Source organism: Bos grunniens, chromosome 4, assembly GCF_055505025.1.
Source record: "Bos grunniens cultivar Pamir isolate PY7600 chromosome 4, Bosgru_T2T1.0, whole genome shotgun sequence".
Lineage (NCBI taxonomy): Eukaryota > Metazoa > Chordata > Mammalia > Artiodactyla > Bovidae > Bos > Bos grunniens.
The window spans coordinates 7,892,410-7,919,259 of NC_141168.1; the positions used below are offsets into that span (position 1 = coordinate 7,892,410).

Consider the following 26,850-nt stretch of genomic DNA (forward strand, 5'->3'; position numbering starts at 1 on the left):
TGAGGTTTTATCAGATATTTTATTTGAAATGTAACCTGGCAATTTTACGAACATTGCAGGACGGTGCTTTTGAGTCCTCTCTGATTTGACTGTATCTCTCTGCATTCTTCAGTGGGGGTTGGTCTTAAGGGGCGGAGTAATTTTTTGTTTTCAAGAGGCAATGTGACAAAAGTCATTGTGTATGTGTGTAGAGATGGCATTATGGCCTGAGTCACCTTTTTGAAAAGGAAGTGGAGCCTGGCTGGGAAGGCAGAATAACACCCCAGAAAGTAACAAATTACTTCTTTTGCAAGATACAGCAATAGCATCCTCCAGGTCCTTTCTGTACTGGCCATGGGCTCTGGTCTGCACTGTGCTGCCGAAGCAGAAGTCTTTCAAGGAAGCCCGACACAGGGGAAGCAGAGTCTTTCCTCTCCAGGCAGTACTAGAAACGCCCTACCGTCTGCCCATTCCCAAGAGTCTACCAACCACAGATCAAGTGGAGGGACCTAGGACCCTCCCTCCTGACATGGCTGACTAAGCCAAGATGAGCACCTGACCCAAGGGCAGGGAGTCCAAGGGCAGGCTGGAGACTTCTGTGGCCTGGTATAGAAAGAGGAAGGGAAGCCCCCGGGGCAGTGGTAAAGAATCCACCTGTAGATGCAGGAGATGCAAGAGATGGGGGTTCGATCCTTGGGATTGAGATCACCTGGAGTAGGAAATGGCAACCCACTCTAATATTGTTGCCTGGAGAACCCCACGGACAGAGGAGCTTGGTGGGCTACAGTCCGTGGGGTTGCAGAGTCGGATGCAGCTGAGCACACACACACACATAGCAAGAGAAGGGCCAGATTCCCCACCTTAGAATCTGAACCAGCTGGTGTCACGGCACACACAAACTTAAGGGAGTCAGGAGATACAGAATAGGTAAAAGAACAGGCTAAATGGAAGCAATAGATGGGAGGCAGGAGCTAAGTCATCAAGTGGCCACGCGCTTCCGCAGCATGGCCTCAGTTCCCTCTCCAGTTGGCCTGCACCTTTCCTGACCGCTGCCGATCTGACACCTCTGTGTGCCAGGCTCTGTGCCAAGTACTTTCACAGTTTCCCCCCAAACCCTGACACATCCAAGACCTAGCATCATTCTATGTTACAGATAGGAAAACTAGACTCACGATGATTAAATTGTTATGTCACTTCTTACGACGTCAGGACTCGCTAGGTCTGGACCAAACCCACGCCCTACACCACTAAGCTGCACTAACCCACAAGACATGTCTTTGTGAGGCCCGAGCACTCCCTGCCCCCATCTCCCGCCCATGTGCCCCACCTGGAGGATCTTCCGCTTATAAGAGTCTGACACTTCCCAAGTCAAAGAATGTCGTCTGTGTAAAACCCTGTGAGAAGACTGCTTCCTTTGTAGGGTGAAGAGAGCAGGGTCAAAGGTTTCCACCAAGAGCAGAGAACACGGCACTGATGGTAAGAGTTCCTGGTCTGGGAAAGCATTCTGGGAGAATCTCACTTTTCCTCCCTGCTTCTCAGTGGTCCTCAGGCAGCTGAGGAGGATGCTTTTTATTGTCTAAGAAGCTACAGTGTGGGATATAGGGTAGGGGCGGGGGGGGGGAGCGGGGAGCCAGTGTGTTCTGCTCCTCCTCCAAAGGACATGTGAGCGGAAATGTGGGTTCTCCATCCCATTTGGAATGCACAAATATAAAGGGACTCGGGTTCTCTCTTATCAACCAGACTTTCTAAGACTGAGACAGTAAACATTTATTACTCCCGGGTAAGCTCTAGAGTCTGGTTCTGGCTGAGATAGCCATGGATACCCAAATATTTTAAAATGCTCCACAAAGAAGCCCAGCGGAGTCCCCCAATGGGAAGTCTGCAGGCTATTATTAATGGTGAGGGAAGTTCTGTAAAGCACTGCTAGGAAGCTATATAAAGCAGCCAGAACCCGGCCAGGGCATTCTAGTAACACCCAGCGAGAAAGATCAGAGTCATCTTCTTTCACTTTCCAGACGATCAACTCCATTTAGGTTCACATGGGGGGCGGAACCAGAGGTTCATCTTACGGTGATAACAAAAATCTAGTAAGGAAGCAAAGCGTGAATCTGGTTACAGTCAACAGCTGGGTCCACCCCCCCGGAGATGGTGCCTGTTGATGTGTGACAGTACACACTTCCCGGCCAGAGGGCAGACTGATGGAGCACACGTTTCTCAGTCTTCCTTCCTACTGAGCCCAGTCGGGATGACCAATCCTCAGATTCTGTTAAAGGTATGGTTTGTCTCAGAAGCCCCTGCTGAGCCAAGTTTCTCCACACACTGGAACCTCTCTGTTGGACTTATCTTTCCCAATGGTCTTTTTTTTTTTTTTTTCACTTATCCACTTTTGCATCTCAAGCAAACAAATTCTAATTTAGACCCGGACTGGATTTCTACATGGTGAGAAGACTGTGGAGGGAAAGGAGACCAGAAGGTACAGTGGCTGCACCCTGGTCTGTTTGATGGTTGACAGTTGGATAACCTCCACTTCTATCTTTCTGGCTGGACCCTGCCATTCCCTTTCACTCAGCTTCATGGCTCTTGCCTCGTGGGTATGTGAACTCTTCACTTCTTGCCAAACTGTGGCTAGAGTTCCTTGCAACAGGGACTGTGGGACCTCTCTGCAGTATTTCAATCCCCAGGTCTCTTTCATTAATAAGCTCTGTGTCCTCAGGAAACCTTCGAGTAAAAGGATTCTCCAGGTCATTTTACCCATCACCGCATCTAGTGCAGGGAGGGGTGCCTTCTCCGGCAAACCCTGGAGAACGTGCAAGTCCGTTTCTTCAGAAGGGAGCTCACCACGGGGGACAGCATTGTGACTCTTCTTTTTCGTTAGGGACACGCAAACCAGAGCTGATCTCAGTCTTGAGTTCCTGGTGGGGAGGTGGCTACCCGTGAAGCTGGAACTCAGACTGAGATCCCCAGGGCTCCCCGTTTCCATGGTAGTGGATCCAGATTCTAGCTAGAAAACTCTTCAATCCAGTATGTCAAAGTTCTGTTCATCATCTCTCATGGTGTGTTCCATACCCTTGCCTTCAAACTGTAAGTAATGACAGGGGACTAGGTCTCACACACATTTCTTAGGGCTCCTGTGACGCGTGGTGTTGTGAATGTCACAGAGCAGATATTTTATACCTGTGATTATCCAGAAAGCAGCATGTTCAGGAAGCACCCTCCCGGGAGCAAAGCTGGGCTGACACTTTTTCCTAGTGCAGTCACACATAACGAGGCAGGGTGAAGTGTGCGCTGGGTGACGACGGGGAAAACGGGTCCTTCCCTTATCATTTCGTCAAGAGAGTGCCTTGCCTAAATGCTCAAAGACCTCGTCCCAGTCACCATAGGGAGGTTCCGGGGAAACAGGAGAGCACCAGAGGTACAAACAACTTTTCTGCTCAGGACCTGGGGCTTCTGCGCGCTTCTCTTCTATCCCAGTCTCCAACCAAGTCAACAACAAATCAAACTGATTTCAGGCAAGTTTCAGCAAGAACATCTCTGCCTTGATTTTGCTGTCTTGTTTTGCTTTCCTTGGATAACAACCAGAGATAGATAGGATTTTGGCAGAAGGAATGTACCACAATATATATATTTTTTAATCCTAAAGGTTCACTTTTTCCCTTTCACCAGCCTTGCATTGCAGATGAAAATGTGAGATCTGTAAAGGGAAAGTGGCCAGACTGCAAAGTCGCTTAGGAACGGGACCAGGCTCAGATGCTTCCTGGTGACTGACCGACCCTTACAAAGGTACACATGGTGGCAAATCTCCCCAGAAGCAAAGCCAGCGGAAGAGGCTGCCCTTGCCCCGTCTGGTGCTTAGCTCTCAGGGGTCTATGAAGCCCCTCAATCTGTCCATCACCGGGGGCGGGGGGGTTGAGCCGGCTCAAGAAAGCTGCATTGTAACTGTCATCTCACCACTGAGGAAGCAAAAGCTGAGAGGCCTTGGGCACTTTCCAGGACTCTGTAATGCTTCTAGAAGGTGCTGTAGCCTTTTCCGTTGATGATTGTCAGAATATCAGACACCAGGAATGGAAAAGCCAGCCTACTGGCTTGGAAATGATAGGAAGAATATGGCATATAGTGGCTCTCGGGAACATGGTTCAGGCACAAACTCTAGGCTGTTCTGTCACTTCTCTGGGATCTCTAGCTTTTAAAGCTGGGGCTGCATATCCTGCCTCCAAGTTCTTAACTAGGACCTTGGCAAAGCTTTCCAGTAGCTTAAATGGCAGTAAAAGCCTGGATGCTTCAAATTAAGCTAATGAAAGAACTGTTCTCCTTAAGAAGCTTTTAACATCAAGATTTTTGCTCACTCAATATTAAACAAAATATATTAGAATGATTACTCCGGGAGACCTAGGAAGGCAGTCTTGAGTCATCATTTCGGGCGGGGCAGGACACTGGAGCTCTGCTAGGGGAGCAGGAGCAGGGGGAGGGCTTGGGTACTGGCTTCCAGCAGCCATCACACGACCAAGGAAGTGAGCAAGGTTAGGGCAAACATTCTCTGCCTCACGGTGGGCTTCAGAGCTTGGAGGCTCTTCCATGCACCTGACTCTACATAGAGCTCAACCACTCTCAACTTATTAACCTGTGATGGATCATGAGAGGCTGAACCTTGCTTTCCAACCTCTGCGACATTCTTCTAACTTCTGCTTCGGTCATATTTTTTTTTGAAAAGATGGGGAAGCTGGGCTTTCTTCCAGGTCTTCCTGGGTTTCGCAACGTGGTGCTCTTGTGAAGTTCCGAAACTCACACACGGCTCTTGTCAAGTGTTCAGGACCCCACATTCCTCGACGTGCCAAGCAGTCCTTACCGCGGGGTGAGAGGTGGCGGGGCTTTCCTCTTTCCCCTACCCTGCCCACACAGACAGCCCTGAAAGGAGACAGCTTTACAAAACCGCGCCCCCACTGCCTTCCCCATACCACTGATTGGCCTCCAGACCTTCGGGGTTCACGCCCAGGCCCGAGGCTTCCAGCCCGGGTAGGAGGGGCCCAGGGGGGTCCGGCGGCGGTCCAGAGGGGTCCCGGTCTCCGCCGCAGCCGCCCCCGTGGCCCGCGCGCAGGTGGTCTTTGAGCGTCTGCTTGTAGCGGAAGCTGCGGCCGCACTGGGCGCAGGGGTAGGGCCGCTCGCCAGTGTGGATGCGCTGGTGTTTCATCAGGTGGTGCTTGCGGATGAAGCTCTTGCCGCAGTGCGTGCAGCTGAACGGCCGCTCGCCTGTGTGCAGCCGCCGGTGGTTGAGCAGGTGCTCCTTGCGCATGAAGCTCTTGCTGCAGTCGGTGCAGGGGTAGGGACGCTCGCCCGTGTGGATCATCTGGTGGCGGATGAGGGCCGAGTGGCCGTTGAAGTCAATGCCACACTGCGGGCAGGAGAAGGGCCGCTCCTGAGCGTGGCCGCGCTGGTGCAGCAGCAGGCTGATCTTCAGGCTGAAGCTGCGGCCGCACTGCGCGCAGCGGAAAGGCCGCTCGCTGGCGTGCGCTCGCCGGTGGCTGGCCAGGCGTGCCTGATCAGCGAAGCGCTTGGGGCAGTCGGGGCAGGGGAAGGGGCGCTCGGCGCTGTTGTGGACCCGAAGGTGGTAGGTGAGTCGGGACGGGTGCGTGAAGGTCCTGGCGCAGTGCGGGCAGGTGGGGGGCGTCTCGCGGGCGGGGGCTGGGGGGCCGCCGTCAGCTGGCGTGGGCAAGTGCTTGGGGCACTGGGCGCAGGGGGCGGCGTGCTCGCCCGGGGGGCCGCACTGGTGGGTCAGCAGGAGGTCCTGGCTGAGGCTCTTGCCGCAGTGGTGGCAGGAGAACACCGGCTCCCCGGCTGGGGGCGGCAGCGGGTAGGTGCCCAGCTGCGTGAAGGTCACTTGTCCCTCCGAGGCCTCAGCCAGGTCGGCGGCTGGACGACCAAACGGCGCCAAGGGTGCAGACTGCGGGCTCTTGAAGGCCATGTCTGGGAACGGCTCCTTAGCTGCGGCTGCTGGTGAAGAGAAGGCGACGGGCACCTCGGGGCACAGGGAGGCTCTGGCGAGGCCTTCGGCCTTTATGACCAGCTCTTCGTCTGCAAGAAAGGGCTCAGGGTCACCCCCGGCCACCCCCCAGGCTCCCCGCAGCTCTCCCGGGTCCCTGCCTGGCGCAAAGCAGGAAGTCAGCAGAGGGCTGAGAAAACCACCAGGGTGTCTGCAGGGCTCGTGGTCCATCACCGGAGAGTTCGCTACCGAGCCTCTGCGGTGCTTCCGTTTGGACAGGAAGGGCCCTAGCATCCGTCTTTCCAGCGACTTTCACTGTTTCATTCCTGGCACGCACACTCTGAGGTGTTCTCTGTTGCCTGTTGTGACCAGGCCTAAACTCATCTGTTCTATCTAATCCTGTTCCTCCTTACTCTGTCAGATGAACCCCTCAATATAGTTCTCTGTCCTTTTGTCTTTTGGAAAATACAGTACACATTTCTGCTCCTGTATCTTTGCTCACCCTGCCCTCCCTTTTGTAGAATGCACCCCTCTCTTCCCAGCTTCCTGGGTTACACCCAAACACTTGGTACCGGTTTTCTAAGGCCAGTTCCAGCTTCACGTCCTTCTCAGGCTTTATCTAAATACCTAAAGGATAACTGATGGAATGTCCTCCAGACTCCTTATTTCTTGTGTATAAGTTAAGTCATCCATCCCACTCACCCTTGATGTTCAATAATAGGCATGCCTAGTACTGAAATGTGTCCCTCCAACAAAACTTCTGGAAGAGCAGAAACTCTTTTTTTCTTTTAATTTTTATTTTCCAGAGTCTAAGCACAGAGTACAAAAGATAAATAGGTTGCATTCAGTTGCATGAACTATTGTGTCTCCTCTGACCTTGAGATTCTCTTCTGTTCAGATGGCAAAATACAGATGGCACTAAGTGTCTTAGAAGACAGGTGCTTTCTCCTGTCATGGTTTTGTCCTTAGGGAGAGCTCCTCACTAACACTAACACCCTCATTGGTGCCTTGGCTTGTCTCCCCCACCCCCATCCCACTTCGGCCCTTTCTACGTGACCCTCCAATGTTCTGCCCTTCTCTCCCCTCATACTTTTCATCCGTGTGCACTTCTTTTCCTTCCTCTGACAATTCTAATTTGTCTTCACATTTAAGAGTGTGTTTTCTCACTTAAAATTTATCTTAGTTGGATTTTAGTTTCATTTCTTACTTGAACAAGCCTCCCCCCGCCCACTTTTCTCATTCCTCACCCACTTCCTTGCTTCCACAACCCCACTTCCTCTGCGGTTTCTACTCAGTGGTCTGACATACCCTGAGCCTGGGTGGCTCGGTACTCACCAGCATAGGTACCTTTGCACATGTCACTCTCCTTGGGCTCCTGCGGGGCACCAACCTGGGTCTCTTCCTCTTGTTTAATCCAAGACAGAATATCTGATGTTGAAATGCCAGGCTCTGTTTGGGGGGGGGTGGGGCGGAGAGAAACGTCTTCAGGGCTTGACTCAGAAAGTGGAAATAATCATGCTGGTGTGCTGAATACTACATTTTGCCCCAATATTTATCTCTAATTAACTATAACAACAAAACAAAATCAGGCTTAAAAAAACAAAAACACATGTAACATCCAGAGAACCAATTCAAAATGAAACCAAATGTATGAATCTTTCCATGATAGACTCACCTTGATTCACTATTTTTGGTGGTGAAAAGTGAAAGTGATAGTCGCTCAGTCGTGTCCGACTCTTTGCGACCCCATGGACTGTGGCCTGCCAGGCTCCTCTGTCCATGGGATTCTCCAGGCAGGAATACTGGAGTGGGTTGCCATGCCCTTCTCCATGGGACCTTCCCGACCCTTCAAAACAAATCAAAATTTTTATTTTGGAGATCCTGAAATCACCTAGAAGCATGAGTACCTTTCATTTCATCAACACACTTACTTTCAGAGTGTTTTCATATTTTTCTCTCACAGCATTTTTATGAGATAAGGAAGCAGAGGATCTCCTCTCCATTTAAGTTAGAGGGGGCCCACAGAGGTTAAGTAAATTTCCAGTAAGGAAACATTTACAGTAAAACACTATATTATCAAAGGTTTACTTTAAAATACAGAAACAACAACAACCAAACAAACAAGACTGACCAAAAACTTTTTAAGAATGTTAATTTAAAAACAAATATATTATCAGAATTACAAAATCAGGTTTAAGCACAGATCTGATTGCTCAGAAACATTTTTCAGGTTCCCAATGTCACATTCTTTTCAAGACAACATATTACTTTTGCTTATTAATGACACAGGTTTTTGTTTCCTAAACCCTGAGAGTAGGGAGAATAGTATTTCCAAGTTCCTCAGGCCTTGGGGATTCTTTTGGAAAATAAAAAAGAACAGCCTCTAAAGATTTTGCACATAACATGCCTCATTTGTTCAGCACAGAAACAGCTGTGCTTGCTATTCCAGCCAAGGTCTATATAGCCTTTTTTGGCCTAAAAGAACAAGCTGGCACATTGACAGGGTCCAGAGAGTAAATTCAAGCTCTCTATATTATTTATCAAAAAAACCTTGTATACAGGTTATGGTTTTATTCCTAGTGAATGAACAGAACTCACTGTTATTGCTCAATGCCTTTTAAATTTTAGAGACTGCTGGGATCTAAAGGTATACACAAAGCAGAAATAAGAGGTTGGACAAGGCCCAACAGACTGTCAGGTTATGCAGACAGACAGGAGAATACAGGGTTCTGTACACATTGTGGGCTGCCTTTCCCACTTCCTACTTTGAGCTACAAGGCTGAAGTGTACTAACTACAGTCCAACCTTATCTTCCTCCAAGACTTTATAAATATTATACATATGTTTATATATATTATAAACATATATATATAATATATATGTTAACTGCTTCATTCATCAGTCTTCTAAATGACGAGTTGGTGCTCTAGAACCTCCAAATGTGATTCAAGTTGTTTTGACTATTTTTTCTCTAGTTTATCATTATGAACTCATAGAATGTTATATATTTGGTGAGTTTCAATCAATTGCAGTCATTATTCTTTTCTGAAACCATTTTTAAAATTGAGTATGATTAATTTACAATGTTGTGTTAGCTTCAGGTATACAGCAAAGTGATTCAGTTATACACACACACACACATATATATATATATATGTATTTTTTGTCAGATTCTTTTCCATTATTGGTTAATACAAGATACTGAATATAGTTTCCTGCATTATACAGTGGGTCCTTGTTGTTTATCTATTTTATATATAGTAGTATGTATATGTTAATCCCAACTCATTTATTTCCTTCTCCCCACCCCCCACTAATTCCTTTGGTAACCTTAAATTTGTTTTCTGTGTCTGTGAATCTGTTTCTGTTCCAGAAGTAAGTTCAAGTCATTATTCTTTTTGATGCTCAAATTGTCCCTTTTTGGCTAGGGGGAGCCCCTTCAGATCAGTTCTATGTCTTTTCACATCATCAAATATCTAGTTTCATCCATTTCTGGTATAACAAACTAGACCAGATTCATCTGATATGTTTTCCGCTCCAAGCACACAATCAATAATCTGAGAAATGGAATTTAGAGACCATAATCTGGATGATAAGGACACTAACTGTTAATAGGTTGTCACTGCTTCTAGGTCTTTTCAATAGACAGAGCTATAAAATACCATTTAGAAAAACCAAATATAATGAATGTACATTAATATTTATGACCATATTTAAAACTACAGTGTTTAACTGCTTTAATACTTGTATCTGTTCTCTCTTATCCTAGGAATCTTGGTTCCTAATAACACTGCACAATGTTTGCTTTATCTGAATGTACATTTCAAAACTATACCAGTATTATTAACAAAAATATGGACTCGATGTTTTGTGGTATACAGTTTAGTTTTTTCAGCATGTGTTTGATTTTATATCTTATTTTTCTATGTAAAATATTTACAAGGCTCCAAAATTAAAAGTATAAAATACATTCAAAGAGATCTAGCTTCCATCTCTAGTCTCTTTCCTTGTGTAGGTAGCCATCCTCCTTGGCTTTTGTTTTAATCTTCCATACATCTTCATTTTTTCCCTCTTTAAGAGGCATACTACACCAACTGTCCTGGACCTTCCTTTTTTACTTCACAATATATTCTGGGATGCGTGTCTCCAGCATTATACAGAGACCCTCCTCATTCCTCTCTGTAGCTGCACCACTGTGCATTCAGCATCTCCCCCGGATGGGCATGTGGATTCTTTCCAGTCGTTTGTTACAGTATTAGTCAGTAGCCAACCATAAAAGCTGAGGAGGACTGAAACACCAAGGCAGTTCTCTAGAAATGGGGTGGCTATTGTTCCCGTCACTGGTTCAGTGTGCCTTCACTGAAGCTGGGGAACCCCGGGAAAGTAACCCAGGGTCTTCTTGAATACTGATGCTAAAATGAGTTCCTCCCATCATTTAACTAACTAGATTAGTGCAACGATGTATTTATTTTATTAAATAACTGGGTCTTAGCACTGCTGTCACTGGGCGTAGGGAACATGGCTGTGTCTACTACACTCGGTGGGAGTGGTGGGAGTGCAGGGCTGAGCACCTTTAGAAGTGAGATGAAAGGAGCAGGAGAACTGGAGAGGTCAGGGGGCCTCGTGCAGTCACCTACCTGGTGACAGAAGGGCAACTGCTGGCCCAGTCACAAGGGGACCTGGAGTACACCCTCACAGGCCTGGGGGGCCCGAACAGTGGACACTTAAAGAGACACAGAAGAGTCAAATCACTGGTTCATGCAAGCAGCAGGCTTTGGGGAAAGCTAGAGAAGAGAGAAACTGAAAATACTGATCAGGTAAGAGGAAATCAAGAAATGCTGAGGTTTTAGGTTCGAGAGGTGGTTAAAATAGAAAGGCAGATCACAAGAAAATATAAAATTAATTGTCTACACTGGTTGAATGTTATCATGTGTGCTTTAAGCAGGTAGGGCCCAAGCTGTCTGAGAAGGAGCTGGAGCCTTGAGGTTCTGGGATGTGTACAAAGGTGTTATGAACTGAGTGAGTTAGAACTGATGCTGAGCTATGAATTCTTAAGCAGACAATGAAAATGCCTGGTACACGAAACTACCGTTGGTAAAGATACAAAACTCTTTTTGCAACTTTCATGAAGCAGATCTGGAACTGTAACACAGCAGGTGACTATGTTGTGTTTTTGTGTACTAAGCTAAGTTTTATTTCCCGGGTAATTCTTGTCTGCATCTAGGCTAAACAAAAATAAAGATTTACCATATTGGGATGTCTTAGTCACTGATTTTGTCTAGGAAAAGATGGTCTTGCTGGACAAGAGTGACCAGTGACAAAGGAGATAAGGGCCATGGACCCTAATCAATGAGCAAAGAAGTCTCCTCAGGACCGCAAGTTTGGGAATGAATTTACTTTACTTTTCTAGAATGTTGGCTCAGGTCCATGGCTTCCAAACTAGAAGACGGGCTAGATAATGGGCTTTTGATTGTTATTCTGTTTGAACTTCTTGGTTAAGGCTTTTCTCCAAAGAATTCTAAAATACTGGAGTTCAATATTACAACTATCAGTGACCAAATAATGGCCACACACACACAGAGCTGGTCTGCATTTTGGCCCTAGTAATGAAGAAGAATTTCAGAAAATCTCAGGTTTATATTTTTCTGCATTCTCTCATTCATTACTATTTTCTACTAATTGGAAGCAATTTTATCCAAGATATGAGGCACCAATGACTGCTCCCTGGAAGGAATAATAATTTCATCAGATTCAGATAATGGTGACTAAGACAGAATATAAAATGAATTCCAAGATATTTGGACATAAAAAGGAGGGGGTGCCACACGGTATCCTTACTATCCCCAAATCTATTCTACCTGTATATATTTTTACTTAATTATAATGCACAGTTCTTTCTAAAGCTCTAAAATGGAGTAAGATAATAAATTATGGGCTTATAAGAAATAAAGATAAAATCCAAACATATTTTAGAAAATTGTTTCTAAAAATACATCAATATTTTAATATAAACATACTCCTAACAAATTACAAAGTATGTTAAAGTTAATTTTGAAGGGCCTCCCTGGTGGATCAGTGGTAAAGAATCCAGCTACCAATGAAGGAGAAAGAGGTTCGATCCTTGATCTGGGAGAATCCCACACGCTGAGGAGCAACTAATCCGCTGTGCCACAACTACTGATCCTGTGCTCTAGGGCCCGGGAGCTGCCATTACTGAAGCCCGAGTGCCCTAGAGCCTGTGCTCTGCAACCAGAGAAGCCACGGCAGTAAGAAACCCTCAAACCACAGCTAGAGAGCAGCCCTCGTTGGCTGCAACTAGAGAAGAGCCGGCACAGCAACAAAGACCCAGCACCGCCAAAAATCTATAGATAAATAAAATTAAAAAAAATTTTTTTAACTTTAAAAAGATGATGATGTTAAAGAAGAGGACAGCTGCTTGCTCAAAAATGAGAAGTTTTTCTTCTTTTCTTTTCCTATTAGAACAAGATGGGGAAAATGATATAAACAGAGTGAAGAATAATCAATGAAAAAAATATTTGATTAGTCCTGTTTCTGAAGTGGCCCAGCATTAGTATCCACCTGGCATCCACGAGGACAGTCTGTTAGGCACCTTGACGACCAGACACTTAACACTATTCTCCACTGAAAGGAATCAGGACGTTTTTAATGGGTTAGGAGAAGGAAAATCTAAAGTAGCCCCATGTCAACACAGCAGGCCTGAGACTGCCTGTCCTTCGAAGGCCTGCTCCCAAGGTTGGCCCTTGGCTGACCAGTAGTTCCATGTACTGATCTCAAGCTCTCCTCAATGTTAAGAGTGCCTCACTGGGTCTCAGCTATTTCTACATTGTGGTTTATGCTGAAGATCCACTCCCCTTCTGGGAGTCTGGAATCTTGGTACATGCCAGACAGAGGGGGCCTATGGGACCAGCCTTGGGTGCTGAGTCTCTGGAGAGCCTCTCTGGGAGACGACACTCCATGTCTTTTGCCACAACTTGTTGTTGGAGAAATTAAGTGTGGTCTACGAGGCTCTACTGAAAGGGGACCCTGAAGCTGGCCCCCAGTTCCCTCCAGACTGCATCCTGAGCACCTTTGATCTTTGCTGATTTTGTTTTGTGTCCTTTTGCTGTAATAAATCTCAGCCCTAAGCATGGCTATATGCTGGGGCCTGTGTTCTCCCAGCGAATTACTTGAGTGTAGAAGTCTTGGAAACTCCAACACAGTCTGGAACTTTTTTTTTTTTTTTTATGAAAACAAGTACTGAGGCAGTACTGAAAGGACATAGGAGATGGTTTAAAAGTCAGTTGTTGACAATTTGAGCAACCAAAAGAAAACAATTGAATTAAATGAATAAAAAGTCATGAAAATATAATTAAACCTAAAAGGGGGAAAATATTAAGGGTTCTAAAGGTTAGACATGCATGACTTTTTTTTAATGCTATATATTAATCAGTCTAAATTCTATGACTCCTATCTTTAAGTTCAGGTAAAAAACTAGGCTGGTAATTACCAATGCAAACTAAAATTCTAAAGACTAAAACCAGAGTATTAAATAAATTCAATGCTTACACTGTTAATTTTAAGTAAAAGTACATTAAAGCATAAAAGGTGACTACCCAAAAATGGAGTCTTGAAAACCAAGGTAAAAACAAATTGACAAAAAGGCAGCTAAATGAAACTTTCAGGTATCATCACAAAACCAAATTACACCACTTCCATTCATCCCCAAACAATAAAATGACATACTCATTTTCTCTCACTGAGGTCTATGTCAGGTATTTTTCTGCAATCAAATAACCCAGCTTTACTTGTGATATGATTTTAGACTCATTATTTATATCCAAGGTATAGAGATTAATAAAATTCAACCTGTTACACTGCCTAAATATAATCACCTACACATTCTTAAAAACAATGTGTGGCAGACATACATTCCTCAAAATTCAGAGAAAGTTCACTTGAGATTTGAGAATTTCATTGTATATAAAATGTGTATCACAAAATATATAAACAAATATTGAACTCTGCTGCTACTGCTAAGTCGCTTCAGTCGTGTCCGACTCTGTGCGACCCCATAGACGGCAGCCCACCAGACTCTCCTGTCTCTGGGATTCTCCAGGCAAGAACACTGGAATGGGTTGCCATTTCCTTCTCCAATGCAGGAAAGTGAAAAAATAAAGTGAAGTCACCCAGTCGTGTCCGACTCCTAGCAACCCCACGGACTGCAGCCCACCAGGCCCCTCGGTCCATGGGATTTTCCAGGCAAGAGTACTGGAGTGGGGTGCCATTGCCTTCTCCATTGAACTCTAGGTTAATGATATCCATCCTGAACTAGTTAGGAGGAAATGTCTTGCTATCTGCACTGATTTTGAAATACACAGAAAATAGGATGTGTTGATGGATGGCAGAGGGATGCAGAGATGGACACACGTGTAATAAGGAAGCAGAATAAAATGTCAGTGATAGAATCTAAGTGCTTGGTCTCTCAGTGTTTGTTGCAAAATCATTTCAACTTTTCTGACTGAAAATTTCATAGTAAAATGCTAGAAAAAAATACCAGTGCATGGAATAGGGGTGGGTTGTCAGAGATATTCATCTCACAGAGATGTCTGGAGGATGAAATTTCTATCTAGCAAACAAAATCTATATGAAATTTTTCTGGTAACAGGTGGGACTTGAGAGAAATAACAACTGTACTTGGGCTAGCAGTCTTCCCCCCATAATATCAAATAGCTGCCAACCAAAAAAAAAAAAAACTAGGGGGAGTTAATTAGTGATAACTGGCTCCCAAACTGGGCAAAAATCCACTTCACCCAGGTGGACATCATCAGGTCTGCCCTTTTTGTGCATCCCTGAGGGACCATGCAGACTCCCAGCCCCTCAACACTTCTGAACAGCTGGACACATGCTCCCTCAATACTCTCAGGCATGTGCTACTGACGGGTGAAGGCTGTGGACAAGGTGCTTTCCAGGGCCTGCTGACCCATTCACAGTCTCCTTGCTTTAGGACCGAGAGCCTCCAGAAGCCCCTGCTTACCTTTGCTCCGAGCTATCACCTCTGACCAGGAAAGGGAGACAAAGAATGGATATCTCTCCTCCACTCACCTTCGCTGGGGTCCGTGGGAATCCCACTCTCCTCTGGCCCAGTCTGGTCCTCTGTATTGCGGTCTCCTTCTGGCTGAATCTGAGATAAGACATCGGGTTGATTCATGGCATAATCTACGAGAGGAAAATGGGAAAGAGGGTATGACAAGTGATCAGTGAGGATGACAACTAATGGCCATCGAAGCTGAATGGAAGGCTGTGAGGCCCACAGTCCCAGGGAATTTCTTTGAGTCTATCACATGGGTCCCCAAGGCCTGGTCTGGTACGTCTGTGGCCTGTTAGGAACCGGGCCACACAGCAGGAGGTGAGCAGCCGGTGAGCCAGTGAGGTTTCATATGCTGCTCCCCATCACTCATATTATCACCTGAAACATGAGCCCCAACCCCATCCGTGTAAAAATTGTCTCCTTCCACGAAACCGGTTCCTGTTGTCAAAAAGGTTGGGGACAGCTGGTCTAGACCGCTCTCCCCATCCATTCACCTCCAACCATGGACGGTGTCTATTGGGAAACCAGTGGGAGGAGAGGTGATGTGTGGGAAAGGCTTGTGTGCTCCTTGAGCACCGACTGCTGCCTCCACGGAGTGAGAGCGCATGCGCCTCAGCGAGCAGAGGCGAGGCCCGTGGACTGCCACCTCCATGGACTAAGAGTGCATGTGCCTCAGCGAGGAGAGAGGCCCACCAACTGCCACCTCCATGAAGTAAGAGCAGGGCGCTTCAGCAACGAGAGGCGAGGCCCACCGACTGCCGCCTCCATGGACTAAGAGTGCATGTGCCTCAGCGAGGACAGGTGAGGCCCATGGACTGCTGCCTCCGTGGAGTAAGAGCGAGGGCGCCTCAGCGAGGAGAGGTGAGGCCATAAATAGGAAGGACATCATGGAGATCACTGCAGCTGGCACACCCACAACCTTGAACTTCACCCTCTGTCCCCTGACTTGGCAGAAGGAGAAACTGTGACTTCCTATTTAGCAAGGGTGAATTGGACATCTTTGGCTTGGAACCAGAAATGCATGAGGACAGAGGGAAATGAAGACACTGGAGGAAAAGGGATTGCTCTGAGACTGCTCGGAGATGCTGTCCCCTCATTCAAACCGTGCCAACTTAGCCTCACCCATGGAGATGAGAGACTCATAGTTTCCCTTCATGATATTCTTGTAAAGTTCCTTTTGCCATTCTTCTAATTTTTCCCATTCTGGAGTGGAAAAGTAGATGGAGATATCATCGAATGTCACAGGCACCTGCAATTATGACACACTGGGGTTAGCTCCTCTCACCGCATTCAATCACTCTACTACAAACACATCTCTACTACATGCCTTCGTGCATGCTAAATGGTTTCAGTCGTGCCCGACTCTGTGCACCCCTAGGGCTGTAGCCAGGCAGCCAGGCTCCTCTGTCCGTGGGATTCTCCAGGCAAGAATACTGGAATGGGTTGCCATTTCCTTCTCCAACTATATATATACGTCTACTAGTTACAAAAAACCTATGTGAGATGCCAAAAGGATACAGGCAAGACTTAAGACACAGATCTAACTTCTAAGAGTTGATGATGTTTTCACTGTGACAAACTTTAAGGCTGTGAGTTTTAGTCATCAATAGAGAGAGGTACAAATGCAAAGCAGTGTTTAATTCACAGAACAGAGCCTATAGTGAATATCCATGAAGTACGAGGCTTATCTTAAGCAGCAAGATTATAAATATACAGTTTCAGTCTAAAAGAAGTACACGACTATATTCAGCTTAATGACCTGGACAACAGATTTTGGAAACAGCTATAAAGAGGCTGGACTAAGTCTAGAAAAGGTGGGACTTTGGTCAGTCCTAATAGGTAGGTTATAAACAGGCCTAATGGGAATGGGAAAAACACTTAAGCATGGAAAATTAGAGAATGCATTCAGAGAACAATTATGGATTCTGCCTAGCTAGAGTCAAGTTGCATGAAGGGAATGGTCATAAGGAACCCCACCTTCCAGCATAATGCTGTCTAAAGCTAGGAACTTATCCGTAGGCAAATGGATATGTCTTTCTGTAGAGAAACCCAAGGGGGGCCTGGGGTATTAAGGTACCAGGTGTGGGCACTGTCACCTAGGGGAAAGCTTCTCTAACTTCTGCCATCATCATAACGGCTCATTCTTCCTTCGCCCACTTGAGAGCTTTCCACAGTTTTATTCTTAAGTATGAGTTAACTTTTAAGTATCAGTGACCACTGAGAAATCCTACAGCATGATCAAGAAAGACTAAAATGAAAAGAGGGGGAGGATGAGTGTGGAAAAAATAGAAATACCTAGGCAACAGAATCTTTATAAAAACCTTACTAGTAATAACATAAGGATTTGAGAGAGATTAAATCCATAAAATAAAAACAGGATACTATGGAAAAAGGAAAGAGAATGAGAAAGACTCCTGGTAATTTGATACATATATGTGTGTGTGTGTGTGTGTGTGTATTTTTTTTCTCCCCAAATTAAAAAATTCAATAAAAAGATACTCATCTTCATAAACTTCAATATCCTTTAAAATACAAAGGTCTATACAATTCTGTGAGGCAGTTACATTTTCTAATTGCTTCATCTGTGTCATCAACCATAAATTTTGTTCCTTAGGAGCTACTAGCATCATAAACTACTCATTTCACATCCTGCTCAGCATCTAGAATCAAGCTGAGGGCAAATGTAGATGAACTCAATAGTCAAGTTTTATCTAACCTCACTACACAAAAGATTAGTGAAGGTTTACAACAGAAACACATATGATAAAACGATGACCAAAATGAAGAATCAGGATGGGTTTCTGGTTCAAGATGGTGAACTTAACACACATGTACTTCCTTTCCCACCCAAGTTCCGTTGAAATGACAGTAAGTCAGACCAGGAGCGACTAAATATTAGTAACAGTACCAAGAACGAGAAGGAGAGGGTATGCCCCAATCAGAATTTCTGACAAGCTTCTCACTGAGACCTAGAGGACGCGCCAGTGCTGGGGCCTGGGTACAAGGAAACGGCGTCTCTGACAACGCACAGGGACTGCAGCGAGGAATGCAGAGAACTGCAAGCTCAAAGCTGGCAGAGACGCCAAGTAGGAGTAACAGTGGTTAGAAACTGCAGTCTGAAGGTCTATCTTTGGAACAGCAGGGCCCCCTCTCTTGTCCTCATCAGCCCTGGTAAAGAAGCATTTACCCCAAAGCCGAAACCCAGACTTCATCTCTAAAGAAATCTAAAAACCTGTCTGGAGACAGTACCCATACTGGCCCATCCTACCCCATCCCGGTGTGGCTGACATCTCAGAGTCCTGCCTCACTCCTGGCCTCTTGGTGACCCCCGCACTGCCTGTTTGCTCCGTGCATGGCACCCTAAAGCAAAGCCCACCTATATGGGGCATCTAAGGAGAGAGCCTCTCGTGAAAAGGAAAGATCCTTTGCTTAAAAAGACTGACACGGTGGTAGAGAAAAATGCAAGGTTCCACTAATTACCCTATTAATCAAATCCTTCGCTTATAAATAGGAACAACCAACCAAGGATTACTCAATATTAAAAAAGTAAAACTGGGACTTCCCTGGTGGTCCAGGGGCCGAGACTCCAGGCTCACAAATGCAGGGGGCCTGGGTTCGATCCCTGGTCTGGGAACTAGATCCCACATGCCACAACTAAGAGTGCGAGCCACAACTAGGACTCAGTGTAGCTAAATTAAAAAAAAAAAAAAGTAAAACTGGACTTCCCTGGTGGAACAGTGTTAAGAATCCACCTGCCAAAGCAAGGGCCACAGGTTCAATCCCTGGTCTGGGAAGATTCCACATGTTGTGGAGCAATGAGCCCGTGTGCCACAACTACTGTAGCCTGCACGCACTGGGGCCCACAGGTCACAACTACTGAGCCCACGTGCCCTAGAGCCAGCAAGTCACAACTACCGAGCCCACGTGCAGCAACTACTGGAGTCCATGTGCCTAGAACCTGTGCTCTAGAGTGCAGCCAAGAAATAAAATAAATGAATGAATGAATAAGTAAGTAAAATTAACAGCATCGAGATGAACATACACTACAAAAAAATCCTAGGTTAAAAAAATATATTTTAAAAAGCTCTAACACATATTCCCAGAGACATTCGATATTGCATCCGTTAAAAAAGAAAAATTCAGGCTGCTTTTAAAAAGGAGAAAATAAATATTCTTTACAATTAAATCTGTAATTGTTAAAAGTCAGAAAGGCTGGAAAGAGAACTAACAGAACTCCAGTTTAAAAGGTGAAAAATATGAAGGAAAAGTTAAAGAGACAAAGACAAGCATCCGTCATCTGTCAAACAGTAATTTCACAAAGAGAACAGAAAAACAAATGTGGACGGGGGAAACAAAAGACTGTAAAAACAGAATCACAGAATAAAATTTCCCAGAGCGGAAAATCAGTCTTCTGATTGTGAAAGGTGACACCAAGTGCCCAACATAAATTTTAAAAGACCTACATCCAAGACATAACAAGTACAAACAGAAGATAAAAGCTTCCAGATAGAGAAAAAAAAATATTTCTTACAAATGAGAATTGATTTGTTATTAAACTTTTCACCAATGGCATTTGATGTAATGAAAAAAAGGACTGGTGCCTTTAAAACAGTGAGAGAAGTAGAATATTACTCAGCCTTAAAAAGATAATTCTGACACCTGCCAGGACATGGATTAATCTTGAAGGTGTCATGCCCAGGAAAATACTCCCTCACAAGCAAACAGATACAGTATGAGCCCACCTAGATGAGGACCTGGAGCAGACAGATTCACAGAGACAGAAAGCAGGACGGGGGTCACCAGGGGCTAGGGGAGGGGGTCCTGGGAGGATCTATAGGTACATCACTAAAGTTTTTCAAAATGAAGACGTTCTGAAGATGGATGCTTGTGATAGCTGCGTAACAAGGGAAATGTACTTAATGCCACTGAACTGTCTGTTTAAAACGGTTAAAATGGTAAATGTTTTTTCTTTTACCCCCCTCCCCTAAAATGGTCAATTTTACGTCACACATATTTTACCACAATTCAAAAAATGAAAATTAAGAGACGATTTTTGAGGGAGAATTATTTTGAACTTGACATTCAAAAACAAGGGCAGAGTAGGAGGATTTTCAGCAAATCAAGGACATGAAAGTGTCCCTATGGCCCATATTTCAATCTAGTAAATCTTCTATATATTTTAATTTCATGAAGTAATCTTTGAGAGGAATCACATTATTTTATATACAAATTGGAAGTTTAAGAGGGACAGTTTAAATGTTATTCATTTACCCATGTAAGACAGTAAGTAACTTTAACTTACCTTCTCTGCTATTCTTATAGCCCAACACCAAGTTTAAATTACTCCAAAGAACTTCAGGAAGCACTCAGGTACACACACAAAATACAGAGGGGAAGGTTCTCTCTCAGATGCTGACTCTGACCTTCCCGGCCAGCTGCTCACCTGTTCCTTGACGGAGTCTCCATCTCCTCTGTGTGCTCCCCACCCCACACTCAGTCTTCTATCCCCCACTCTGCCCTGCAGCAGCTCCTGCAAGGTCCCCGGTGAAGTTGTGCTGTCAAACTACATTCACCACCCTCATCTTTCCAGACCTCTCAGCAACATATCAGCCCACACGACCACCGTCCCTTGACCCTGTGACCCACACACTCACTGGCCACCACTCCCGCCCCTGGTGCTTGGTCCTTGGACTCATTTGTCCTGCCTCTCCACGTTCTCTCCCAAGGTCATCGCTTCTGCCTTCATAACTTGCAATACAATCTGCACATCAATGATTTCCAAATATTTCTCACCTTTGAGCTTCAGAGACTGCTTAGCATCATTCCTGAACATATCCTAGGCATATCAAACCTAACGCCGCCAAAGGGGCACTAATTCCTTCCCCACCTCTGTAAACGCCAACACCATCCCCCCAGACCTCCAAGTCAAAAACCCGAGAGTCTGTGGTTAAGAGCACCTGCTCTGGAGCCAACTGTGTCACAATCTAACTCTACTATTTATATTTACTAACTGTATGAGCTTGGGCAAGTTAGGCTTCTTATGAAAGTAACCAAAGTACTTACAACAGTAAGTGCTCAGAAATTATCATGCAGTAAATTTACAATTAGTATTGTTCTTAATTTGTCATTCCCTAATTCCCATCAGTAAATCTTACTGTCAATTTCACCATCAAAACGTCCTGAATCTGCCCACTTGTCTCCCCCTGCACTGCTGTTACCCTCAGCCAAGCTGCTCTTGGCCCTCCTGCCCTGACAGCTGCCTTAGGGTTTTTCTCCCTGCTTCTGTTCTTACCCCCGTGAGCCATTTTCCAGGTAGCAGCCAAAGAGATTCTTTCAGAATATAAACCAGATACAACTCCTCCACTTAAAACCTTCCAACCTTCTCATTCTAATTCAGATAAAGACCACATTCCTCACCTTGGTCTCCAGGGCCCTACATTGGTGGTTTATAACCAGAGTCGCATGCTAGAATCGTTTATGGAGTTTTAAGATCAATGGTTAGGCCCCATCCTGAACCTGCTAAGTTAGAACATCTAGCCATGATGCCCATCAGAATTTTCAAAGTCTCCCAGATGACTCCTGTAGAACCAGGGCTGAAAAGCCCTGCCCTAACGAGTCACCCCCCGTGTCTCTGGACATGCTCTACTTGTTCACGGCACACCAGCCAGTTGGTCTTTTTCCTTCCTCTTGGCGATCCAAGTTTGTTTGTGCCTTTGGGATTTTGCACTAGGTATTCTTTCTGCCTGGAAGGTTCCTGCTCAGACCTTCTCCCACTAGGGTCCTTCCTGTCATTTACTCTTAGCCTAAATACTTTACTAGACCTTCTCTGACATCCAATCTAAAAAAGAAATCACCAGATAACACTTTTATTTTTCACTGAGGCACTTAAATGGATTTATTTTGTTTATTTGTACCGTCTTTCCCCCTAAAATTTAAGCTCCAGGGGAGCTTGCATGAATTGTTCACTGCTGTGCCTTCAGGAACTAGATACCAAGCAAACAGTACATGTTCAAGACATACTTGTTGAATGAATGAATAAATAAACAGGCATGTTTGGAAACTAGCTGCCTCTGTCTTCCAGAGCTCAAGAATGGCGTTTATTTCCTGTTGTTTTATGGGCTATTCCCTCTGGAGAGGCTGGGCCCAAGCACTAGAGCGCACCTTGTAAAGAGTGAAGGACAGGCCCCCCGTGGATCCCAGCCCCACAGACAGCCCCCCATCTTCACACCAACCATTTGACTCTACATCTCATTCCTCTGTCCTCTTTTTTTTTTTTTTAAACCAGGATTCCCAACAAATTCAAATTGACTGATTTCAATGATATTTAATTTTGTTTCCAATCAAGATTGCAGCAGACAGGTTAATACAGAAAAAAACTGACTTGGGGATAATGGGTAGGAGAAAGAAAAAAAAAAAAACCATCTGCCGGATAGCTTTGGGCTAAGAAGAGTCTTCCAGTTTGAAGTCTGACATTTCCCATGACCAGAACATGTAAATTGAACATGGAATGCTTCCCAGATAGACAGACACAGAGCCACTTCTGGTTCCTCCAGCCTCACTGATTGACCAAGACCACCCGTTACTAACAGTCTAAGGACGAGGGGACGACAGAGGATGAGACAGGTGGACGGCATCACAGACTCAATGGACGTGAGTTTGAGCAAGCTCCGGGAGATGGTGAAGGACAGGGAAGCCTGGCGTGCTGCAGACCATGGGGTCACAAAGAGTCGGACATGACCGAGCGACTGAACAACAGCAAGGACAAGGGGTTGCACTCCCCACGTCCAAGTGCAAGGCCTACCTTTGGAATGTCTCCTTTGATACCCGGGGGCAGCCGCAGGATCCAGAAGTTCCTGTTCCTCAGCAGGTTCTCCAAGTTCTCTAGCCGCCTCTGCAGCAGCCCGTACTCCTGCAGCAGGGTCCCCAGCACAGCCCACTTGCCCTCCAGCTGGTTTCCGAGATCCGCCACTGTCTTCTCACAGCTGGCCAGCTTCTTCTCTGCCGTCCCCGTCCGGCCCTCCAGGTGCAGCAGTCGCCGGCTGTGGACTTCCACCTTTCTCTCAATGGCCTGCACGGCCGCCACCACCGTCCACAGGGAGATGGCCGCGGTCTGCAAGTGAGCTTCATTTGCCGCTGGGGCTGCGGGAAGAGGGAGCGCCTGCAGGGAGGTAAGGCATTCGGAATCCCATTCGGAAGTCTGTGCGCAGTGGGGAGATGGGAGGAGACACTTAGTGTTAGAAGGGGCCCTAATCCAAAGCAAAATCAGATAAGCACTGCTTCCGTGGCCAGTTGCGATTACTCTAAGTACAGCTTTAGTACTGCCTGCTTAAGCCTCATCTTTGTGGAGCTCAGTGGCACCAAAAGGCAAGAGAACTCAGGGGTGGATGAGCTAAGACAGTGACCAGGTGAAACTGGATCAAGCAGTGGCCTGGGGCATTCCCTGGGGTGGAAGGCCCTGAGCCAGCCCCGTAGGGGCCAGGCTGCGGTGGCATCCTCTGCCTCCGCAAAAGCTCGAAGTGCACCAGGATCTCTCCAGGTTTCACCGAGCTCCGTGCCCTCTGATAAACCCCTTCTTTACTGACTTAATTAAGCTCCTGCCCGTCCACCACCTAGCTGACAACCACAGCCACACCATGAAATAGTAGTTGAATAAGCTACGAATGTTGCATGTGGAGAAAACACAGTGGCTCTTTTCTAATACTTGCAGGTTATAAAACCAAAGGCAGAACAGACTTGTTTAATCTGATCCACTCTGTGTTACTCCAGAGGGCAGACAGAACTAGAACCAACATAGAATTTTAGGGAAGGGAAACTGGTCTGTATAAATGAGTATGGAACTAGGTCTTTCCAAGAAAATAACGGGCTCCCCCCTCCCCCGTTCACTGAGCATACTTTGAAACATCAGTGTAGTTTTTTAAAAAAATGAAATTCCTACAACAGAGGAGGTTGGACGAGGATATCTCTGCAAAGCTTTCTGGCTATGAATTTGATAACCTGCTCTCTGGCCACAACCTCTGATCTCTCTGGCTCCCACAACCTTACTTTTCTTTCACCTGCTCGGCGATCCCATTGAACCCTTGACCCTTCCATTTGCTTCTGGTTTACCAGCCTGCTCCAGGCTTTGCTTTCTTCCTTGGCTGATCATTTCAGCTAACTTCAACCCTTCACTTCTCTGTCTTTCTGCCTCAGCGGCTCGGCTAACTTCCGGCTTTGAATCAATTGTTCTTATTCTCTGTTCCTGGAAGGAGGCTGGGAAGCCCAAGGAAATGAAGTCGCATAACAGGGTAAACTGGTGTCACCACACACCCCTGGTCTCTAAGCTCAGCAGGGACACCACACTGCCTGGTTCTTCCCCCCTCCACCATACCGGCCACTACAAGCCCCTGGCCCTCTTCAACTTGGTGTAAAGTGCTTCTCAAACTAATGAGCACATCTGGAGATCCCCTTAAAATGCAGACTCTGACTCAGTAGGTCTGGGAGGAAAACTGACAGTCTGCATTTTAAACAAGCTCCCAGGTGATGCCAACACTGCTGGTTCAGGGATTGCAGGCTGAGCAGTAAGCCTCCTGTTTGCTGCAGGCCCCTGCCTCTCAGGAGATGACATGACCACCTACTTTGAGAATTAAGAGTAATTAGACCCTGGAGAGTGGGAATGGGGGGAGTCTCTCTCAACTTTCTCTTCTTTTTCTTCACACTCCTCACTTCAAATTCATCAGTCGCTTAGTATATATGCTTTCTTTTTTCCTTCCCTCAGGAAAAAGATTCATCCTTCTCAAACCCTTGTGCTCTAAATGCCACCTCCTTCCACATTTTAAAATACATTGATCTTATCTCTTTTTTACAGTCAATATTTCAATCCCTCCTGAGTCTTCTCCATGGGATAGACCTGCACTGTTCAATATGGTAGCCACGTGTGGCTACTGAAAACCCGAAATGCCCTCATTTCAATTGAGATGTGCGGTGAGTATAAAACACACACCAGGTTTCGAAGACGTATTATGAGGAGGCAAATGTAAAACTTCATCGATAATTTTTTTAATACTAATTACATACTAAAATATTTTGTATGCACGGGGCTAAACAACATATCATGAAAGTTCATTTCATCTGTTTCTCTTTACTTCTAAAAAATGTGACCACTGGGAATTCCCAGCCGGCCTAGTGGTTTGAACTCTGCAGCTTTCACTGCAGAGGGTCTGGCAATAAATAAATAAATAAATTTAAATTACAAAGTGTGACTACTAGAAAATTTAAGGTTATCTATATGGCTTCCATTATATTTCTATTGGACAGGGCTAGCACAGACACACGATCGTCTCTACCATATTGGAAAAACAAGATCCGAAAGGGAAAAAATAGGTCCCCTCTGCTCCGTCCCCAGCCCCATTGCTGCTGCTCCCCTTTTCCTCCTCTCACTTAGCAACTCAGTAGGCCAGTCTGGCTCCTGAGCCATTACAATGGCTGAACTTGGGGTGCGCAGAGGCTTCTTAGCTGGCAAATCCTGGGCCTCCCTATCCGGTCCTGGTATTGACGCGTCCCTGGCTGGTTCTCACGAGGCTCTTGTGTGCAGGGACGGTCTTGGCCAGCGCGGCTGGCTTAGCCACGGATAGAGCCGGCTTGGCCCCGCGGCCGGCCTGCGGTAAACATCCGCTGGATGAATAAACACGCAGAAGGTAATCCCGCGCTCGGAAACCAGCACTCTGCAATCCCGACAGAGGGCCTCCTGTGTGTCCGGCATCCCCCGACACGCGCTGGCCACTGGGGATCACTGCGCTCCCGCGGTCCTTCAACACACCTAACTGTTGCCGTCACCCCGCATTTGTGGCTGCACGAGGCTCGGGGTGGGGGTGGGGGTGTGGGGGTCGGGGGCTGCAGCGAGGGTGACTCTTGTGGGGCCCGCTCCCAGGGCTGGAGAACAGCTGATGAAAACATCAAATCAAGCCACCACCCTCCCCTGCCCCCGTGTCCTGCAGCGGGGCTGCAAGCGGGGCTGGCACCAGGCGGGGGGACTGTCTCTGAACTCATTCCTCCCATTGGGGTAAGAGGCTGTCTCTGCTGCAAACCTCCAAACGGGATGGGGAGACGGGGACTCGCACGGAGGTGCGGAGACCGCAGGAAGCGGAGAGCGAGCGGTCCCAGACCCGTGCCCGGCGTCGGGGTCCCCCACGCTCCCGGGCCCTCCCCTGCCGGCGGGACCCCGAGAGAGGCGTCTTCTGCTCAGTCGTCGGGGCTGCGCCCAACTCCGGGGCCCCGCGCCTGACAGGAGGCCGGCTCCCCGCCCTCCCCCCGCCTCCCCTTGGGTCCGGGTCTCAGAGCCCGAGGCGCCCTGACCCTCCCGGGCTCTCTGCGCTCAGCGCGGCGCGGGCCGCCCTTACCGGAGCGGGGGCCGCCTCGGCCATGGCCCCTACGCTGTCCGGCCCGGAGCCGGAGTCGCCGCCGCCGCCCCACGCAGGCCGGCCCCCCGGCCTCTCCGCAGGCGGCGCGCGCCCGGCCCTGCCTTCCCCGGCCCGGGCTTTCGCTAGCCCGTCGGGCCCGGCCTGCTCGGGACGCGGGGACGCGGTGGAGACGCGGGCGGCCGTGCGGCGGAGCTCGGGTGGCGGGCGGGTTCGGCCCCACTCGCTGGGCCCGCGGCGACCCCTCAGCTGGCGCTTTGTGGGCACCGAGCGCACCCCGGGGACCGCTCGGGCCTAGACGCGCCGCCCGCAAGCCGCGGCAGCGCGCCCCCTGCCGGCCCCGGCGGCCACTTGTGCCCCACCGGGCTTCTGCTCGGCGTCGCTCGGCTCCGCTCTGGAACCCAGGTGGTCCCGAT

General features: G+C 47.0%; 1 protein-coding gene across 3 annotated transcripts; it reads right to left on the reverse strand.

The window, feature by feature from the left end:
• Positions 1-26,850, reverse strand: ZNF398 (zinc finger protein 398). 3 transcript variants are annotated; one of them, XM_086398239.1, is made up of 6 exons: positions 26,417-26,850; positions 22,843-23,199; positions 16,164-16,290; positions 15,056-15,169; positions 7,289-7,402; positions 1-6,045 (listed from the first exon to the last, which is right to left on the reverse strand). In XM_086398239.1, the coding sequence occupies exons 1-6, from the start codon at positions 26,438-26,440 to the stop codon at positions 4,898-4,900; spliced, it is 1,884 nt and encodes a 627-aa protein (XP_086254365.1). In that variant the 5' UTR covers positions 26,441-26,850; the 3' UTR covers positions 1-4,897. The 3 variants fall into 3 exon arrangements, with proteins under 3 accessions (XP_086254365.1, XP_086254364.1, XP_086254363.1); XM_086398238.1 differs by having other exon boundaries at positions 22,843-23,238; positions 26,417-26,847; XM_086398237.1 differs by lacking the exon at positions 26,417-26,850 and adding an exon at positions 24,084-24,322 and having other exon boundaries at positions 22,843-23,238.